This window comes from Elgaria multicarinata, chromosome 20, assembly GCF_023053635.1.
Source record: "Elgaria multicarinata webbii isolate HBS135686 ecotype San Diego chromosome 20, rElgMul1.1.pri, whole genome shotgun sequence".
NCBI classification, from domain to species: Eukaryota; Metazoa; Chordata; class Lepidosauria; order Squamata; family Anguidae; genus Elgaria; species Elgaria multicarinata.
The window spans coordinates 19,553,325-19,568,164 of NC_086190.1; the positions used below are offsets into that span (position 1 = coordinate 19,553,325).

At 56.6% G+C, this 14,840-nt stretch overlaps 1 protein-coding gene across 2 annotated transcripts in view; it reads left to right on the forward strand.

Annotated features, from left to right (window-relative positions):
* The first annotated feature begins 6,821 nt into the window (after positions 1–6,821).
* ECE1 (endothelin converting enzyme 1) overlaps positions 6,822–14,840 on the forward strand; it is a 41,186-nt gene continuing 33,167 nt past the window's right edge. The window contains exon 1 of one of the 2 annotated variants that reach the window (XM_063145278.1): positions 6,822–6,834. In XM_063145278.1, coding sequence (XP_063001348.1) covers positions 6,832–6,834 — 3 coding nt within the window. In that variant the 5' untranslated portion in view covers positions 6,822–6,831. Of the gene's footprint in view, positions 6,835–7,308; positions 7,368–14,840 lie in introns of those variants that run through there. The other variant, XM_063145276.1, reaches the window with a different exon arrangement.

A 14,840-nucleotide genomic window follows, 5' to 3' on the forward strand; every position in this document is an offset into this window, starting at 1 on the left:
AGAAGGGGGGCCAGGAGGAAGGCACACCGCTTGCTCCTGGCCCCTGAATCGCAGAAGTGCCATCGATGGCCTGGCTTTTCGTACGCCTCACCCCGAAGGCCGACCGGTCCAGCCTTTGGCAACCGAGGCTGGGTTGTCGAGTGGCTCTCCTGGGGAGGAGCCGATTTCCCCACCGCACCGTAGCCCCGGCCACAGAGGAAAACCAGGGCCATGCCTGGATGGCGAGTTCCAGACACGGGACTCACCTGCAAGGTCACGACAGCATGAGGTCTTTGTGGATTCACGGGCCGACTCCCAGCTCATGGATGGAGACGGAAGAACGTCAGCCCTGAGGCTGGCACAGACCGAGGGTCCGTCCGCTGCAGCGTCCTGTCCACACAGTGGCTGACCGGCTGGGAAGCCCACGAGCAGGTCATTAAGGGAACAGCACTCTCCTGCCCATGTTCCACAGCAACTGGCATACCTAGCCTTTCAGCCTCTGTTCCTGGAGGAAGCACAGAGCCGTCAGGAGGAGCAGCCATGGATAGCCGCCGCCTCCGCCTCTGTAACCCACTTTTAAAGCAACTGCATTGGGACCCATCAGTATATCTGTGGATCCCAGAAGTGAGGAAGGCCTTCCTTTGATCCGCCTTGAATCTCCCATCTTCACTGGGCTCGCCCTCCTTCTTGCAGGCATACAACTCTGTTATGTCTAGTAGCTTGCTACAAAACGGGTGGGGTGGAACTGCTGCAGCTCTCACGGTTGCAGCAAAGCCCCAGGAGGTGGCAGTGTTGGCCAAGGAATGCACGGGCCTCCCTGCACGGCGCGGAGATCGGCCCAAGGCCTGGAAAAGCCCCCAGAAGCCGGGCACAGTTCTTGCCAAAGGTATGAAGGCGTGGGCTAGTATAGGAGGCACATTGCTAGCGGCACCCAGAGCCAAGGCGTGGGGGCCACAGCTCGCTGCCGGAGCGTGCATTTTCCAAGGCTGGCACCAGGGGTCAGCATGGCTGGGCGTTTGCCTGGGGCCCGCATCCCAACAGGGGCCCACTGACAAGACACACACACCCCGCCACCTCTTCCCCACTGTAACCTGCGCGTGCATCTGCCTCTTGCTCCGGCCCAGACAACGGTGGTGGCTGTGAGAAGGAGCAGCAGGAGACGCCCACCACGGCCTCCTTGCTCCCTAGGTCTCTGCCTGCCAATCCAGCAAGCGGGAGCCAGGAGGAGGAGGAGGAGGAGGAGGAGGAGGAAGAGGAGCAGCTGGAGACAGTGGCAGTGAGAAGCAAGGCTCACCGAGGACAGCTCTGGCCCCTGCACCTTCACTGTGGAGCTGGAGAAAGTGCAGGAAAGGGCGACTCAGTCCATCCAGGGTCTCAAGCATCTCCCCTAGGAGGGAAGGTGGCCACAGCTGGGGCCGTTTCGCTTGGGGAAAAGGAGGGTAAGTTGTAGAGGAGGGTGATGGCAGCAGATGTGGCCACACCCACTGACTCGTGTGGGCGTGGCCTTCCTGCTGTTGGCCCCTGGCTGGCCCTTGTGGGCAGGATGCGAGAGGCAAGAGGGTTAGACAGGCCTTCCGTTTGATCCAACAGGGCGCTTCTTCACTTCGGTTTTCGGGCGCTGAGAAAATCGGGAGGCGCAAGTTACCCCGAAGAGGGTTTCCATTGCTTCGACTTTGCATTGTTTTTTAAACACCACGTTGGTGGTGCATTGTTTCCTGCACCACGTTGAGGGGGCTGCACATGTAAAAATATGTGTAAATTTTAAAAAGCATGAAAAAAAATTACAGGGTGGAGCGTCAGAGCGAGGTCTTAGGAAGCGAGGGTCAGCAGTGCGCCAGACACACACACACACGCACACGGATGCACCCTGAAGACTTCTGGGAAATGGTGATCATTAGATGCCAATCTGAAGAAACTGCCAGCCGACAGCCCCACAGCTGTCAAAACAAGAAATTGGCAAGCTAAATATTAGCCCAAGACGGATGTAACAGCTGTGTTCACATTCTCTCTTCCTTGGTCTCCCTCCCCACCCCACCCCCACTCTCTCTCTCTCTCTCACACACACACACACACACACAGAGCCAAGTTCAGGTAATTCCAAGCGCTCTTCGCTTGTGCCCCTCACCATGGCATCTGGGCAAAGGACAACCCAGAATTCAGCCCAGCCAAGAAACGCCACACACCCCAGCCTCCCATGAGATTGGCTCACACTGCCCAGGCGCTGCGGAAAGAAAAGGCGATTGCACAGCAAACAGCTCCAGATGCCTCTCGCAAGCGAGCCAAGCTGCGTGCAAGGCAGCAAGCACGACACGGGCAAGATCCAGACGTTGGCACGCCTGCTGGGTGTGGGGGAAATGGAAGGAGGGGGCCAGCCACCGGATCGGCCTGGGCCTCAGGTACTGTAAGGATTTCGTTCACTCCTCCAGGGCAGGGCCCGGCCGCTATTCCTGGCTACCGGCCACATTGGCCGGGGCTTCTGGGAGTTGAAGTCCAAAACACCTGGAGATGGAGCTTCTTCTGCCTTCAAAGGCTAACGAATCTATTCTGGCTGAAACCTTCATGGACTGAGGCGGCCCCCTGTGCACCAAAGAGCAGAACTAGTTGAAGATGTGGTGGAATTGTGCCGCCCGTTTTTCCTCTCTCCACGCTGGGAAAGGCCTCCATTTCTACTGTTATCTCTATCTGAGATTGGAATCGATAGCGGAGATTTTCCTTGGCCTCTGTGTGACTCATTCCCACTCCTGCTATACACACTAAGCCCAAAACGGATTATTTCTAAGACACGTAGAGGATTCCGCAACTCGATGGCCTTATAGGCCCCTTCCAACTCGACTATTCTATGATTCTGTTGAATGCGTTCATCTTTAAGGTACCACAGGACTCTTGAGCGGCTTTTATTTTCTGGAAGCGATTAACACAGCTTAGGGACATGACCTATTTTCTCGGTCTGTAACCTCTTCCAGTGTCTCCTGCTTTCTGTCTCTATGTTTTCCATGCTGAACCTCCATGTTTCGTGCTCTAAATCTTGCAAAGGACAGTTTGACCCCCAAATGGACCTGCGAACAAAAACATGATATTTGCTCTAGCAGAACAAACAGGCCGCCTATATATCCACTTTTGTTCTCTTCTTTAAATAAGTTACCAGTTACAATGTGCACCCGATTAATGCCAATAAATTGTTTTTGAATCTTTTTAATGGCTTAACTGGGCATCACCACCGTTCTATAAGAACGCCCACCATAACTGAGGGGGCAATCCTCCGCAGAAAGAAAAAAAAGTCCTGCAATTCCCAGCATTATGGGAGTTGTAGGACTTTTTTCTATCTAAACATTCACAGGATTTTGATCTAAAAAAGTTTCCCCCTTTTTTAAATATAGGTACATGGATTTGTTTATATCCATAGCAATGAATACACATGAAATGCATTCAGCTGTCCAGCAATTCCACACAGGGCTTCAACAAAAGCAAACTGGGTATCCAAATTAGCATCCATTCAGAGGCGGAGTCTAAATGCCGCCGGTTCAAATACTGAAAGCGTTGTAAGGTTTATCCTCCCAACGTTATAATATCTGTCTTTTCACCCTCAAAACGGCACAGAGGATTCATTTGCACTGAGCGTTTGTTAATTTCCATGAAGCAAGTCAATAACTTAAAAGAGCATGTAGGTAGACTGTGCCTGGACACAGAGGTTCTACAAAGCCCTCACGACTAATATAATCATAGGAACATGGGAAGCTGTCTTTATACTAACTCAGATCCTTGGTCCATCTAGCCTAATATTGTCCACACTGACTGGCAGCAGCAGATTTCCAGCAGGTGTTTCAGGCAGGAATGTTTTCCAGTCATACTTGGAGCAGGCGGGATTTGAACTTGTGACTTTCTGCAGGCAAAACAGGGGCTGTACCACTGAGCTACAGTGCCTCTCTAGCCTTTTTCTTGGGTGTGTGGTTGTTGTGGGGTTTTTTGCACATTTACTTGGCAATTTTTCTCCCCTTTTGAACAGGCCGATCCATTTCTGGCTCAGATTATGAGCGGTTTAGCCTAATCCATAATAACGCAGCCAACGCCTGCGGAGGTATTTTCTGGCAAGTATTTCTTGAAATAGTTTCAACTGGGTTGATTTCTGCCCATCGGCCAACCACCCAAATACTACCTCGACGGTCCAAAGAAAGTCACACCGGTCCATGAAAAAGGATGGTCTTAATGATTTGTATTATTTATTCGGGCAGACTGCCTGAGCCTTTTAAACAAAAAAGAACGTTAGATCCGCTAACATAAAATCATTAGAATACACAATAACATTTAAATAATACACACACACCCAAAAAAATCCCAAACAGAAACCAACTAATGAGGTAACATGAGCAACAGTTCACACCAGCTACTGTTTGAAATGGAAGCAGAATTCAAGGTGAGATCAAGATTCTCACAAAGGGCCAATCTGGGTCTGTGATACTTCCAATTCTGTTCTGAAGAACCCCAGGGGCTCTTTCTTTAGGGACCCTCAATCAGAACATCACGGCATGGCTTGATGAATTCTGGGCGGTCGTGATGTGTGAACACGGCCGCACTAACAAACCGTGGTTTGTTAGCCACAAAGAGAGCCCAGGTTTCTTGTCGGGTTGAGTGTGAGTTGTTGTTGAATCATGGCTTGTCAATGAATCATGGCTTCTGGTTGAATTAAGCATCATTGAATTAGTGATGATGATTTCTCCGGAATTTATTATAGTTTCAACTTAATAGCATCACTCTTGAACTAAATTCTATTATATACATCTCTACTTTTGCTTGAGTTTTTTTTTGTGCTATTGTTTACACTAAGAAATATGGTGAATAGTAATCACTTCCAAGGTCTCTCACCACTGCTTACTATAATTTTCATTTGTTTAATAGTATTAGTCCTGAATTGATCCATTCTTGTATCTGCATTTGTGCCATTGACAATTCTAAGCGATGTTGTGAATTGCAAGGACTTCTGAGGTGTACTTCTACCTGTTACAGCAGCCTTCCTCAACCTGGGGTGCTCCAGATGTGTTGGACTGCATCTCCCAGAATGCCCCAGCTGGGGCATTCTGGGAGATGCAGTCCAACACATCTGGAGCGCCCCAGGTTGAGGAAGGCTGTGTTACAGCTTGCTGTTTCTTGGGCCTGTTTTTGAATAGATTCCAGTTGTATTCTCATTTTTGGCCTATTGTGAGTCTACCAGCAGGCATAATGCCAGGTCCAGGTTTTTGGAGGGACCTCGGCTCCCTCAGGGAGTCTGCCTTCTCACCTCCATGGTCACCAGCGGCTGTTTCTCCTCCTGCTCCTGCTCCCACTTGCTTGCTGGACAAGCAGACATTGCTCTTCCCGGACCTCACCTCTGGGTCAAAGAGGCATTGCAGGAGCCTTTGACAACGTTCAACGAGCCTGCCCCAAAGTCTTGCCTTCTGGGCAAGGCAGGCTATGAGTTGGGCACGTTATAAGAGAAGCATCTGTGGCCCCACACAGCTTCAAGGAACGGAGAGAAGCCAGAGGCCTGATTCTGTCAGGGAAGGAATATCTCCTGGCTAGGAAAGAAACACGTCCCAGTCTCAACACGGGGGATTTTGTACACATTCTCTGCAATTCTTCCCCCCACCCACCCCCCGGCCCAGAGTTAGTGTGAGACGCCTTGAAGTTTCTCCTCCTTTTATCTAGACACCCCCCACCCACTCCCCTTGCCGGCTTCCCTCTTTCCCAAATCTCAGCCAAGCCCCCACACTGGGCACCCAGCAGGAGAACTCTCCCGATTTCCACTGAAAATCGTGGGCCCCATCTCGTCTCCATTTCAGGATGAATATTTACATTCACGAGCAAACAGAGACGGTGCAATGTTTACATGCCACACATATCGGACTGTTTAAAGCCTGGGTGTTGTTTTCAGCTCCTCTGCAAAGCAGGGGCCAACTCGGATGAGGCAACCCAACTTGCGGTTCCTACTTCAAGCCCTGGATTGAAGAGGAAATCATAGAATGGGAAGGGGCCTCAAAGGTCATCTAGACTAGCCCCTGTCGATAAAGGAAATCTGCTTGTACAGCGTCCTTGTTAGGGGGCCGTCGACCCACTGATTAAAAACCTCTAATTATTAACTTTTTCCTCTTACAGGGAACTCAAGCATCTTAGCAGTCTGGCTGGCAGGCAGGCAGGTGCAGGAAAGAGCTGGGATGGGGGGGGGAGATCTCCTTGCGGTGCTGTTCCTTCAGGACCATGGCTGGCCCTTGAGTGCAGCCTTCTGCACATGCTCAGAGGCCTGCTTCCCAAGCTGTACCACGCCCCGCCTTCTTTAAAGGCAAGGGGGCTGGGCGACCCGGTGACCCCCAGAGTTTTCGAACAACCCCCCATCAGCCAGCACGGCTGACGTTCAGGGTTGATGGGAGTTGTAGTCCCAGACACCGGTTGGTGATTTAAACCACCCTAGCCTGTCTTTCACTACAACTCCCATCAGCCTCAGCCAGCGTGGCCAGCGTTCAGGGACGATGGGCGTTGGCGAGGCCAGCGGCGGCGCTTTACCTGGGCGCGCGGCGACAAAGGGTTAAAGGCCTTCCTCCTCCTCCTCCTCTCCCCGGGCCCGAGGAAAGCCCGCCCTCCGGGGGCGCGGATTGGCTGCGCGGGGCCAGGTGCGTCCTCCTGCCGGGCCGCCATTGGGCAGCCGGCACGCCGCTCCAGCCGGGCTGCTGCAGCCGCCAGGCGCCCCTTGGCTGCGCTCGCCACACTGCGCGCGGCGGCGGCGGCGGCGGCACGAGCGGACGGCGTGGCCCAGGCGCGGCGGCGTGGAGGGAGGGCGGACGGCCGGGCGGCGAGCGAGCGAGCGAGCAGGCGGCGGCGGCGGCCATGGTGAGCGAGCGAGCGAGCGAGCGAGGCCGGCGGGCGGGGAGGCGGCGCGGCGCGCCCAGGGCGCAAAGCTCTCCAAGCGCCCTCGCCGGCGGCGGAGCCCAGGGCCGGAGCGCGCAGGCTGGCCCGGGAGCGGGGAGCGGGGAGCGGGGGCGGCGGAAGGCAGAGGCCGCCGGGCCCGGGGCCCGCCTGGGAGCGCTTCCTCGCGGTGGCGCGGCGCCTTCCAGCCGCCGGGCGCCCGCGCTCGCCTCGCTTGGCCTGGGCGGCGGCCGCCCGCCCGTCCGGCTGCCCGAGGCAGAAGGCGCTCGCGCTCCGCGGGGACGGGACGGGGGGTGGGGGGGGGCGGGGCGGGGGGCGCCGCCTGCCTGCCTGCCTGCCTGCCTGCCTGCTGGGGAGCTTCTGCTGCGCGCCCCGGCCGGCAGCCCCGTCAGGCGGCCAGTCCTCAAGGCGCCCGCCAGCCTCCCCCCTCCTAGCCTCCGCATGGGATGGGCTGCGGCTTCCATCGTTCCCAAATGATGGGGGTGCTTAAAGAGGGGGTGAGTAAGGAGAAGGTGTCTGAGCGTGTGCAGAAGGCTGCACTGGAGGTCTAGCCATACTGCCGGTGAAGCAGATCCACACGCCTGGCTCTTTGCTTCACCTGTTGAATGCTTGCCCGATTGCCGTGCTGTTTTATTTAGTCATGTGCCTAATTCCTCTCGGGCGTTTTGTTATTTGCTTGGCGGGGATGATGGGAATTGTAAGCCTTCCCCAACCTGGGCTCTCCGGGACTTCGACTTGGCACTTAGCCCCCAGCCAGCACAGCAAATGGTTGGGGATGCTGGTAGTGGTAGTCACTGGGAGTCTTGAGACATGTAATCCAAAATGTGGTCAGCAGGTCGGGGGAGGCAGGCGTAGCTTATGGAACTGCCCGCCACAAGGGGCCGTGCAACCGGGGCCGCTCCCTTCGAGGGCTTTCAGCAGAGGATCTATCCTGGGCTGTTGGCCTGAATAGCAAAATGGAGCCTCCAGTTCCAGGGCAAACTACCTCTGCCTGTTGCCCACAGTGAGGGAGCTCTGCTGACTTCCCAGACCGTTGCAGAGACAAAACAGCCAGGATAATGGAAGGGGAGCTGGGTTCAACTCTCAGCCTCTGAGCAAGTAGCACGGTCCGTCCCTGCCTCGGTTCCCCATTTGTAAGATGAGGAAGCCCGGCTTGCAACGCCGCACAAGATCGTGAAAGTGCCTTGCGAAGAGCACTGAGCGTTTGACCCGTCAAATATTGGTCAAGAATTTAAGGCGTTGAACTGCTACTACAGTTACAGCTTTCCCCAACCTGGTGTGCTTCAGATGTGTTGGACTACAGCTTCCATCATCCCCCAGCCAGGCAGCTGGTTGGAGAAAGCCATACCTTGTGCCTTACACTGGTAATGTCAACAAGCTGGGTTCATTCTTGCTGAGGACCCGTGGCGTTGAATTTTAAAAAACGGATGAACGATTAGAACTTCTGACGACACGTGTAGAGGATTGCAGCTGGTGTGGTGTGGGCATTAGACTGTGTCCGACTAGGACTGGGATCAGACCCGGGTTCAAATCCCCACTCAGCTATGAAACCTGTATTGGGTGACATTTTCTCTGTTACTCCTTTTCGTTTGTGGCCCTAACTTACCTCGCTGGTTGTTGTGAGGATAAAAAGGTGGGAGAAAGAACCACTTGCTCCATGTTGGACTCCTTGGAGAAGAGTCAGAATAGAAAATAAATACATGAAAAATACAGGGTCCTTTGAACAGAGGCTTGTTTTGCAGCCAACGAAAGGAGCAAAGCAAAGGTGACCTCAAAGGTTTACTGGACACTCAGCATGTCTTGAGTATTCTTGCTTTACTTCTCAGAGGAGGGGGGACTTGCAATATTTTACAACGGGGTAGAGATGTGAAGCCCTGGGGGGAAACTGGGGTGCCCCCCCGAAAAAAAGCAGATTTTCTGGGGCTTCCACATACACACACCAGATTACACATCTCTGCTGCATTATAAAATAGTTGCGTCGTGCCCCCAAACAGGAAGAGAGTCCAATAGCTGGGCAGCCTTGTTTGGGAGAGAGTTTGAAATGACGTTGGAAACGGCCTTATTCTGAATGGTCTGTTTGGCCCAATGTGGTCTACACGGACCGGCAGCAGCGGCTCCCTGGGGTTTCTGGCATCTCCTCAGCCCTTCCCGGAGATGCTGCCGGTGATCGAACCCGGGGCCTTCTGTGTGCAAAGCGGGGGGCTGCGTCCCTGAGCCACGGGCCGCCCCTGAAGAGGAGCGCCTACCCGAAGCAGGCCCCGCCCCTTTTCAGGTCCCTTGCTCCAAGGACGGCAGAAGTGCCCTACCGGAGATTCGGCAAAGTTCAAGCCGCTGTTTGTAGAAAGCGAAATCTGTTTCCTTAAAGGCGGTTGCGAACGTCAGCTGCCGTTCCCCGCAGACTGGTGTTCTTGGAGTCGAGGACTGTTTGGCAATATCTGATGGACCGGTTGTGTTCTGGGGCGACCGGGCTTCCAGACGCGGAAGCGGCTCCGACCGCAGGGCCGGCGGGACTTGGGTCGGGCCTCCCCCTCTCCTCCTGGGCCCACGTTTCTCCCTTCTCCGGCCGGCTGAGCCCTTGTGACCTTTGCCCCCGGCTCCTGCGGTTGTTTTGCTGGGGTAGAAGCAGAGAGGAGCCCCAGGGTGATCCGCCAGGGCCTCCTCGACCCTCCCGGGGCCGGCCTTTGGCATCCGCTGGGTTGCTTGTTTTGGTGAAGCCTCAGCTGCTTGCCTGGATGAGGTTAGATGGGTTCTGTGGGAGGTGGAAAAAGGCAGGGGGGGCAACAGAGGGGGTTGGACAGCGGCAAGCCACAGGGACCCGGCCTCTTGAACGCTGACGCAGTTCGGTGATGTGCGCGCGCGCAGTGTGCCAAGAAATGGCGAAACATTGGCGTTGGGGTGGAGTGGGGACGGGACGCCTGACAACCCAGCCAGAACACAGCAGCAGCTTCCCAACAGCTGCGTCCAGATCTGAGCCGCCGAACTGTGTGTGTGTGCGCGTGTGTGTGTTCGCCCACCACCACCACCGCGTTTCTTTCCCCCAGGACCAGAAGGCCTTTTATGGCCCTGTTCTCGGCCCGGCCCTTTCCACGCTGGGGAGTGGGGCGTTGCGTCAGCGAGGGGCTGCTTGAGGTTGCCGGCAGGCCCGCGGCTTTCCCCGCTGAAGGATGCTGGGCGCTGGGCGAGGGTGCTGAGCGCCCTGAGCTCCGGCCACGTGGGTCGGGAGCCTGGGCAGCTCAAACAGGGTTCAAAGCTGAATGGTGGGAGATTCAGGACAAGTGAAAGGAAGGACGTCTTCACACAGCGCAGGGTTACACTCCGGAACTCGCTGCCACAAGATGGAGTGATGGCCACCAATTTGGGTGGCTTTAAAAAGGGGTCTGATGAATTCCTGGAGGAGGAGAAGGCGATCCATGGTCCTGGTCCTGATGGTTGTGTGCTCCGAGGCAGTCAGCCTATGTGCACCAGTTGCTGGGGAACATGGGTGGGAGGGTGCTGTTGCACCTGTACCCTGCCTGTGGGTCCCTGGCTGGTTGGCCACTATGTGAACAGAGCGCTGGTCTAGATGGACCCTCGGTCTGATCCAGCAGGGCTCTTCTGATGTTCTCATGTTCTTAATTTACCTTCTAAAGCAGCCGTCCCCCAGCCTGCAGATGGTTGGACTACAACTCCCATAAACCCCAGCCAGCACTGGGCGCTGTAGTTCAACCATCTGGAGGGCGCCAGGCTGGGAAGAGCTGTTCTAAAGAGCATTCCGGGGGTGGGGGGAACGGCGTGGCGTGTGTGCAGCGGTGGCTTTGGCCGCCCCCCCCCCCCCCGGGCATGCGCCCAAAGCCGTGTGTGTGTGTGTGTGTGTGTGTGTGTGTGTGTTGAGACCCCGGCCCACAGTTGAACCAAGTCTTGGAGGAGCGCGGGCTCCGGGATTGGCAGAGCCTTTTGCCAGGAAGGACGGGCGGAGAAAGGCAGCCTGAACCGGGCGGAGCCGGCGAGCGAGGGACGGCAGCCGCTGCATTTGTGATAATGAGCTATTTACGGAGCTGGGCGCATTTGCATTGTTCATAATAGGCCGCTGTTTGCCAAGCGGCCCGGAGCCGCTGCTGTGAGGCACATCTGTAAGTCGTGTGTGCCAGGCCTTTCCCAGCCCGCCCCTGGTCCAATAGGGGGAGCGGCCTCATACCTGCCCGCCCCTGGTCCATCTGGCCTGGTGTTGCTGACACTGACTGGCAGCGGCAGCAGCTCAGGTCTCAGACGGTCAGTGTGTGTGTGTGTGCATGCTTTTTTAGCCCTACCTGAAAACCTTGGAGACCCGGGACCTGCCTCAGTGACTCTGCCACTGAGCTATGGCCCTTCCCTAAGTTTCTAGTCCTCATGGCTCTGAAAAAGGGGCTCATTTAAGCAAGAACATTAGAAGCCGCCTTCCTATCGAGTGCAGTATTGTCCAGAGGTTACAGCTGGTCTGTCTGCAACTTCTAGAGAGTTCGCGAAGGCACAAGTCGAGGGGGGCGCCGGGCTGGGCCGGGCCGGGCCGGTGGTGGCGCACATCCTTCCCGGGCCCCCAGCGGTCCAAATGAAACTCTTCCGGCACCCTTTCAGGCAGAGAGCGATGGAACGGCTTCTGCTTCTTGGACGTAAGCCGGCCGTGGGAGTTTTAGGGTGGAGAAGACGGGGCAGAGGGCTAGGAACGACAACCGGGCTGCTCTTGGGGTTGTGGGTGGGTGTGGGTGTGGATTGGTCCCTTTGCTGGACAAAGGCAGGCTTTTTGCCGGCTGTACTGCTGCACCCTTTGGAAGGCTGCCCGCAACGGATAGAGGGCAGGTAGGCTTCCGCGTGGCTCTCTGGGAACACGAAGAGAGACCCTGAAATCCCCCTCACTTCATAAGCAGGCAGGAACAGGCTGTTCCAAACACACAGAGAAAGGCTGAGTTTTCCAAGCCCATGGAATGCGTGTTTGGGAGTCTGGGCAGTTTCTCAGCCAATTCTCTCCCCGCCCCCCGAAAATCCCCTAGATTTGGCCAAAACAGACCTTGGGGTTCAGAAGCAAACCCCTGGATCCGAACGGCGTCTGGACGGTCTCCTCTCCACAAGCTCCGCAGCCGCCTGGGAGCCCTTCATGGAGTGTGTGCCAAGCCTCCTCCTCCTCCTCCTCCTCCTCCCCCCCCTCTGGGGCCGGCCTAAACATTTCTGCTAAGTTACGCTCCGGAGTGGGGTCTCCCCGGGCGCGTGGCTCCCTGGGAACCTTCCGAAGACCCCCCCTCCTCGGTTCCTGGAAGAGCGTCTCTCTTTCGACGCGGAATCCCTTCCCAGGCGGTGGTGGGAATAGAAAGTAATACGCAAAGACACAGCTTTCCTCAACCAGGTGAGCGCCAGATGTTTTGAGGGGAACGGAGGGGGGATGCCCTACTAAGGGTGCCTAGTTCGAAGGGAGGCAGGGCCGTTCCACCAGCCCCAGTGAAAGTTTGCTGCTGCTGCTTTTTTTCCTCTTCCCTCCCCATCCCTTTTTCCTTTTGTGTCGTGTCTTCTTTAAGAATGTAAGCCTGCAGGGGCAGGGACTGCCTTGTTTACCAATTGATTCTAAGCCGTGCTGGGAACCTTTTGGGCTGGGCAGCGGGATCGAAACACTTTAAAGCAAGCGACCAATAACTATGACATCTATGATTCTATGGTTGGCGAAGGCCGGTAGAGACCTAGAAAGCAATGAAGTGCACCTGCAGGCCCCGTCCATCGTCTCAGACCCTCGGCCCTTTCCCCCAACATGTCCTGAAGCTTTGCCCTATTTCTCCGAGGCCTCTCTGCCGCCACACGTCTGCCTCCGCCAGCCTTGGGAACGGGGGTTCACGGTGTCCTCTTGCTCCTGTGGCCTTGTCAACCCGCCTCCCCGCGCTGGCTCTGGCCGTCTCGTCGGCCGGCCAGGACCTTCTCCCAGGAAGTTTTTGGCATGGCCTCGTGCACCTCGTCGGGCATGGCTGGAAGTCTGTGTAATGAGCCCGGCGGGTGGCAAAGCTGCCGGCGTGAGCCAAGACGCTCACGTTGGCAGCCAGGCCGTGCGGGGCACCGATCCAAGAGGTGGGGAAAGAAATGCTGCTCTTGAGCGTGGCCGGCTTTTGCTTCCCAGGTTGGGTTTAGGCGAGGGGCCTGTGGGCGCCCGGAGCAGCCGGCTGCCCCTAGAAATTCGTACTCGTAGCAGCTTTTGAAGTTGAGCCACTTCTAGGGAAGGAGCATGTTTGGGTTCCTCTTCGTGGGAGTTACGTGTCTCCCCAGCCGGAAAAGTTTTTGCAGGCAAAACGTCCCAGTTCTCACGGTCTGAGCTGTGGTCTCCTCCTAAAGGCAAAGCAAAGAGCCAGTGTGGTGTAGTGGCTGTCAGGCTGGGAGTCGGGAGAGCCGGCTTCGAGTCCCCACTCGGCCATGGAAGCCCACTGGGTGACTTTGGGCCGGTCACAGTCCCTTGGCCCAGCCTACCTCACAGGGTTGTTGTCGTGAGGATAAAATGGAGGATTATGTACGCCGCCTTGGGTTCCTTGGAGGATAAAAGGTGGGATATAAATGCAAGGAAGAAAGAAAGAAAAAGTAAGATTCCAGGGCTGATTTAAGGTGGACCATTCTGGGCTCCAAATCCCGCCCTCTGGGGTTGTCCAGGTGGCCCCGCCCCTTCCCCTCAGCTGCCAGTCATGTGGCCGTTTCCCTGCTTTTGCACAGCGTCCCCTTTCTAACAGGTTGAGACGCCTCTCCTAAGCCCGCTTTCGTTCCTGTCAGGAAGAGCTTTCAGCTAAAATAGGCTGGGAGGGTTTTGTATTTTGGCCCCTCCCCTTTTTGCTCTAGGCTCCGCCCATCCTCAAAATGCGGCCCCCGAGGTCTTCTGTGGCATCGCGTGCGGCCCTCGGGGCGGGAGGCCTCCTCTGACCGGCAGCGGCTTCCCCGGGTTCCAGAGCGGCGTCTTTGTTTCGCAGCCCTGCCTGACAATGCCGGGGATCGAACCCGAGGCCGCCTGCATGGAAAGCGGGGCTCCGTCGCCCAGCTCCTGGCCTCCGTCAAGCGGGAGACCCGGCTGCGGTGGAACAGGCTGTGGGCTGCCCATAAATCACCTGGGGCGGAGGTGCACCTTTGGCCAACTTCCCTCTTTGCCGCCAGCCGCCAAGGGCGTTCCCGATCGTGCTCCGAAGGGAACGTCTCCCCCCCCCCCCGGGCTGTGAGTGCTGAGTGGGCCGAGGCGCCGAGAGATTTCTGCCTGCTGCAGGGCCGAGAGTGGGCAGCGCGTCCGGTGCCGGCGAATTTCGAGAAACCCCTCCTGGGGGCGTAGCTCGGCCTCCGGAGAGGGCTCTCGCGGGCTGCGCTGCCTCCTTGCCGTTCCACTCTGCTTCACCCTCCTCCGGTGCAACCAGGAGCGGGAGACGCCGCTGTTCCTCGCGGTCCGTAAAGAGGTTAGTTGGTTAGTTTCCGGCGTGAGCGGATCGGTCCCTTGACATGTGTTTGAGACGCTTTGAGCTGGAGCCTCGCCACCGACGTTGCAAGGAGCAGATAAGCCTGTTTGGCCTTGCGATCTGCCACTATCAAACGGCTTTCTTTTTGAAAACAGGCTTCCTTTTTGTAGATATAAACCCACACCCACCCGACCCCTCTGTGCTCCCTCCTTCGCGGTGGGCCTGGGCGTGCTCGGGAGTCCGCACGGGTTAGCGTTTTGCGTGGCCGGCAGAGGCTGCCGTGGGAACTGGGCAGTGCCACCGTGTTTGTGGCTTGAGGCCAGCTGACTCTTCCTCCGATGCAGGAAATGGGGCTAAGGCAGACCCGGTTTGAAACGAGGTCCAGCCTGCAGCTGCGTAATTGCTTCTGGTGACAACGTTTCAACTCCTACTTAACTCTTGCCTGGGCTGCTGCAAAGCAGGCCTGGAGCATTTTGCCTGCTCCCGGTTTTGCTTGTGTATGACTTCGTTACGGACGCCCACTTGAGTTCATGGCTTCCATCGGGGGGGGGGGGGGCG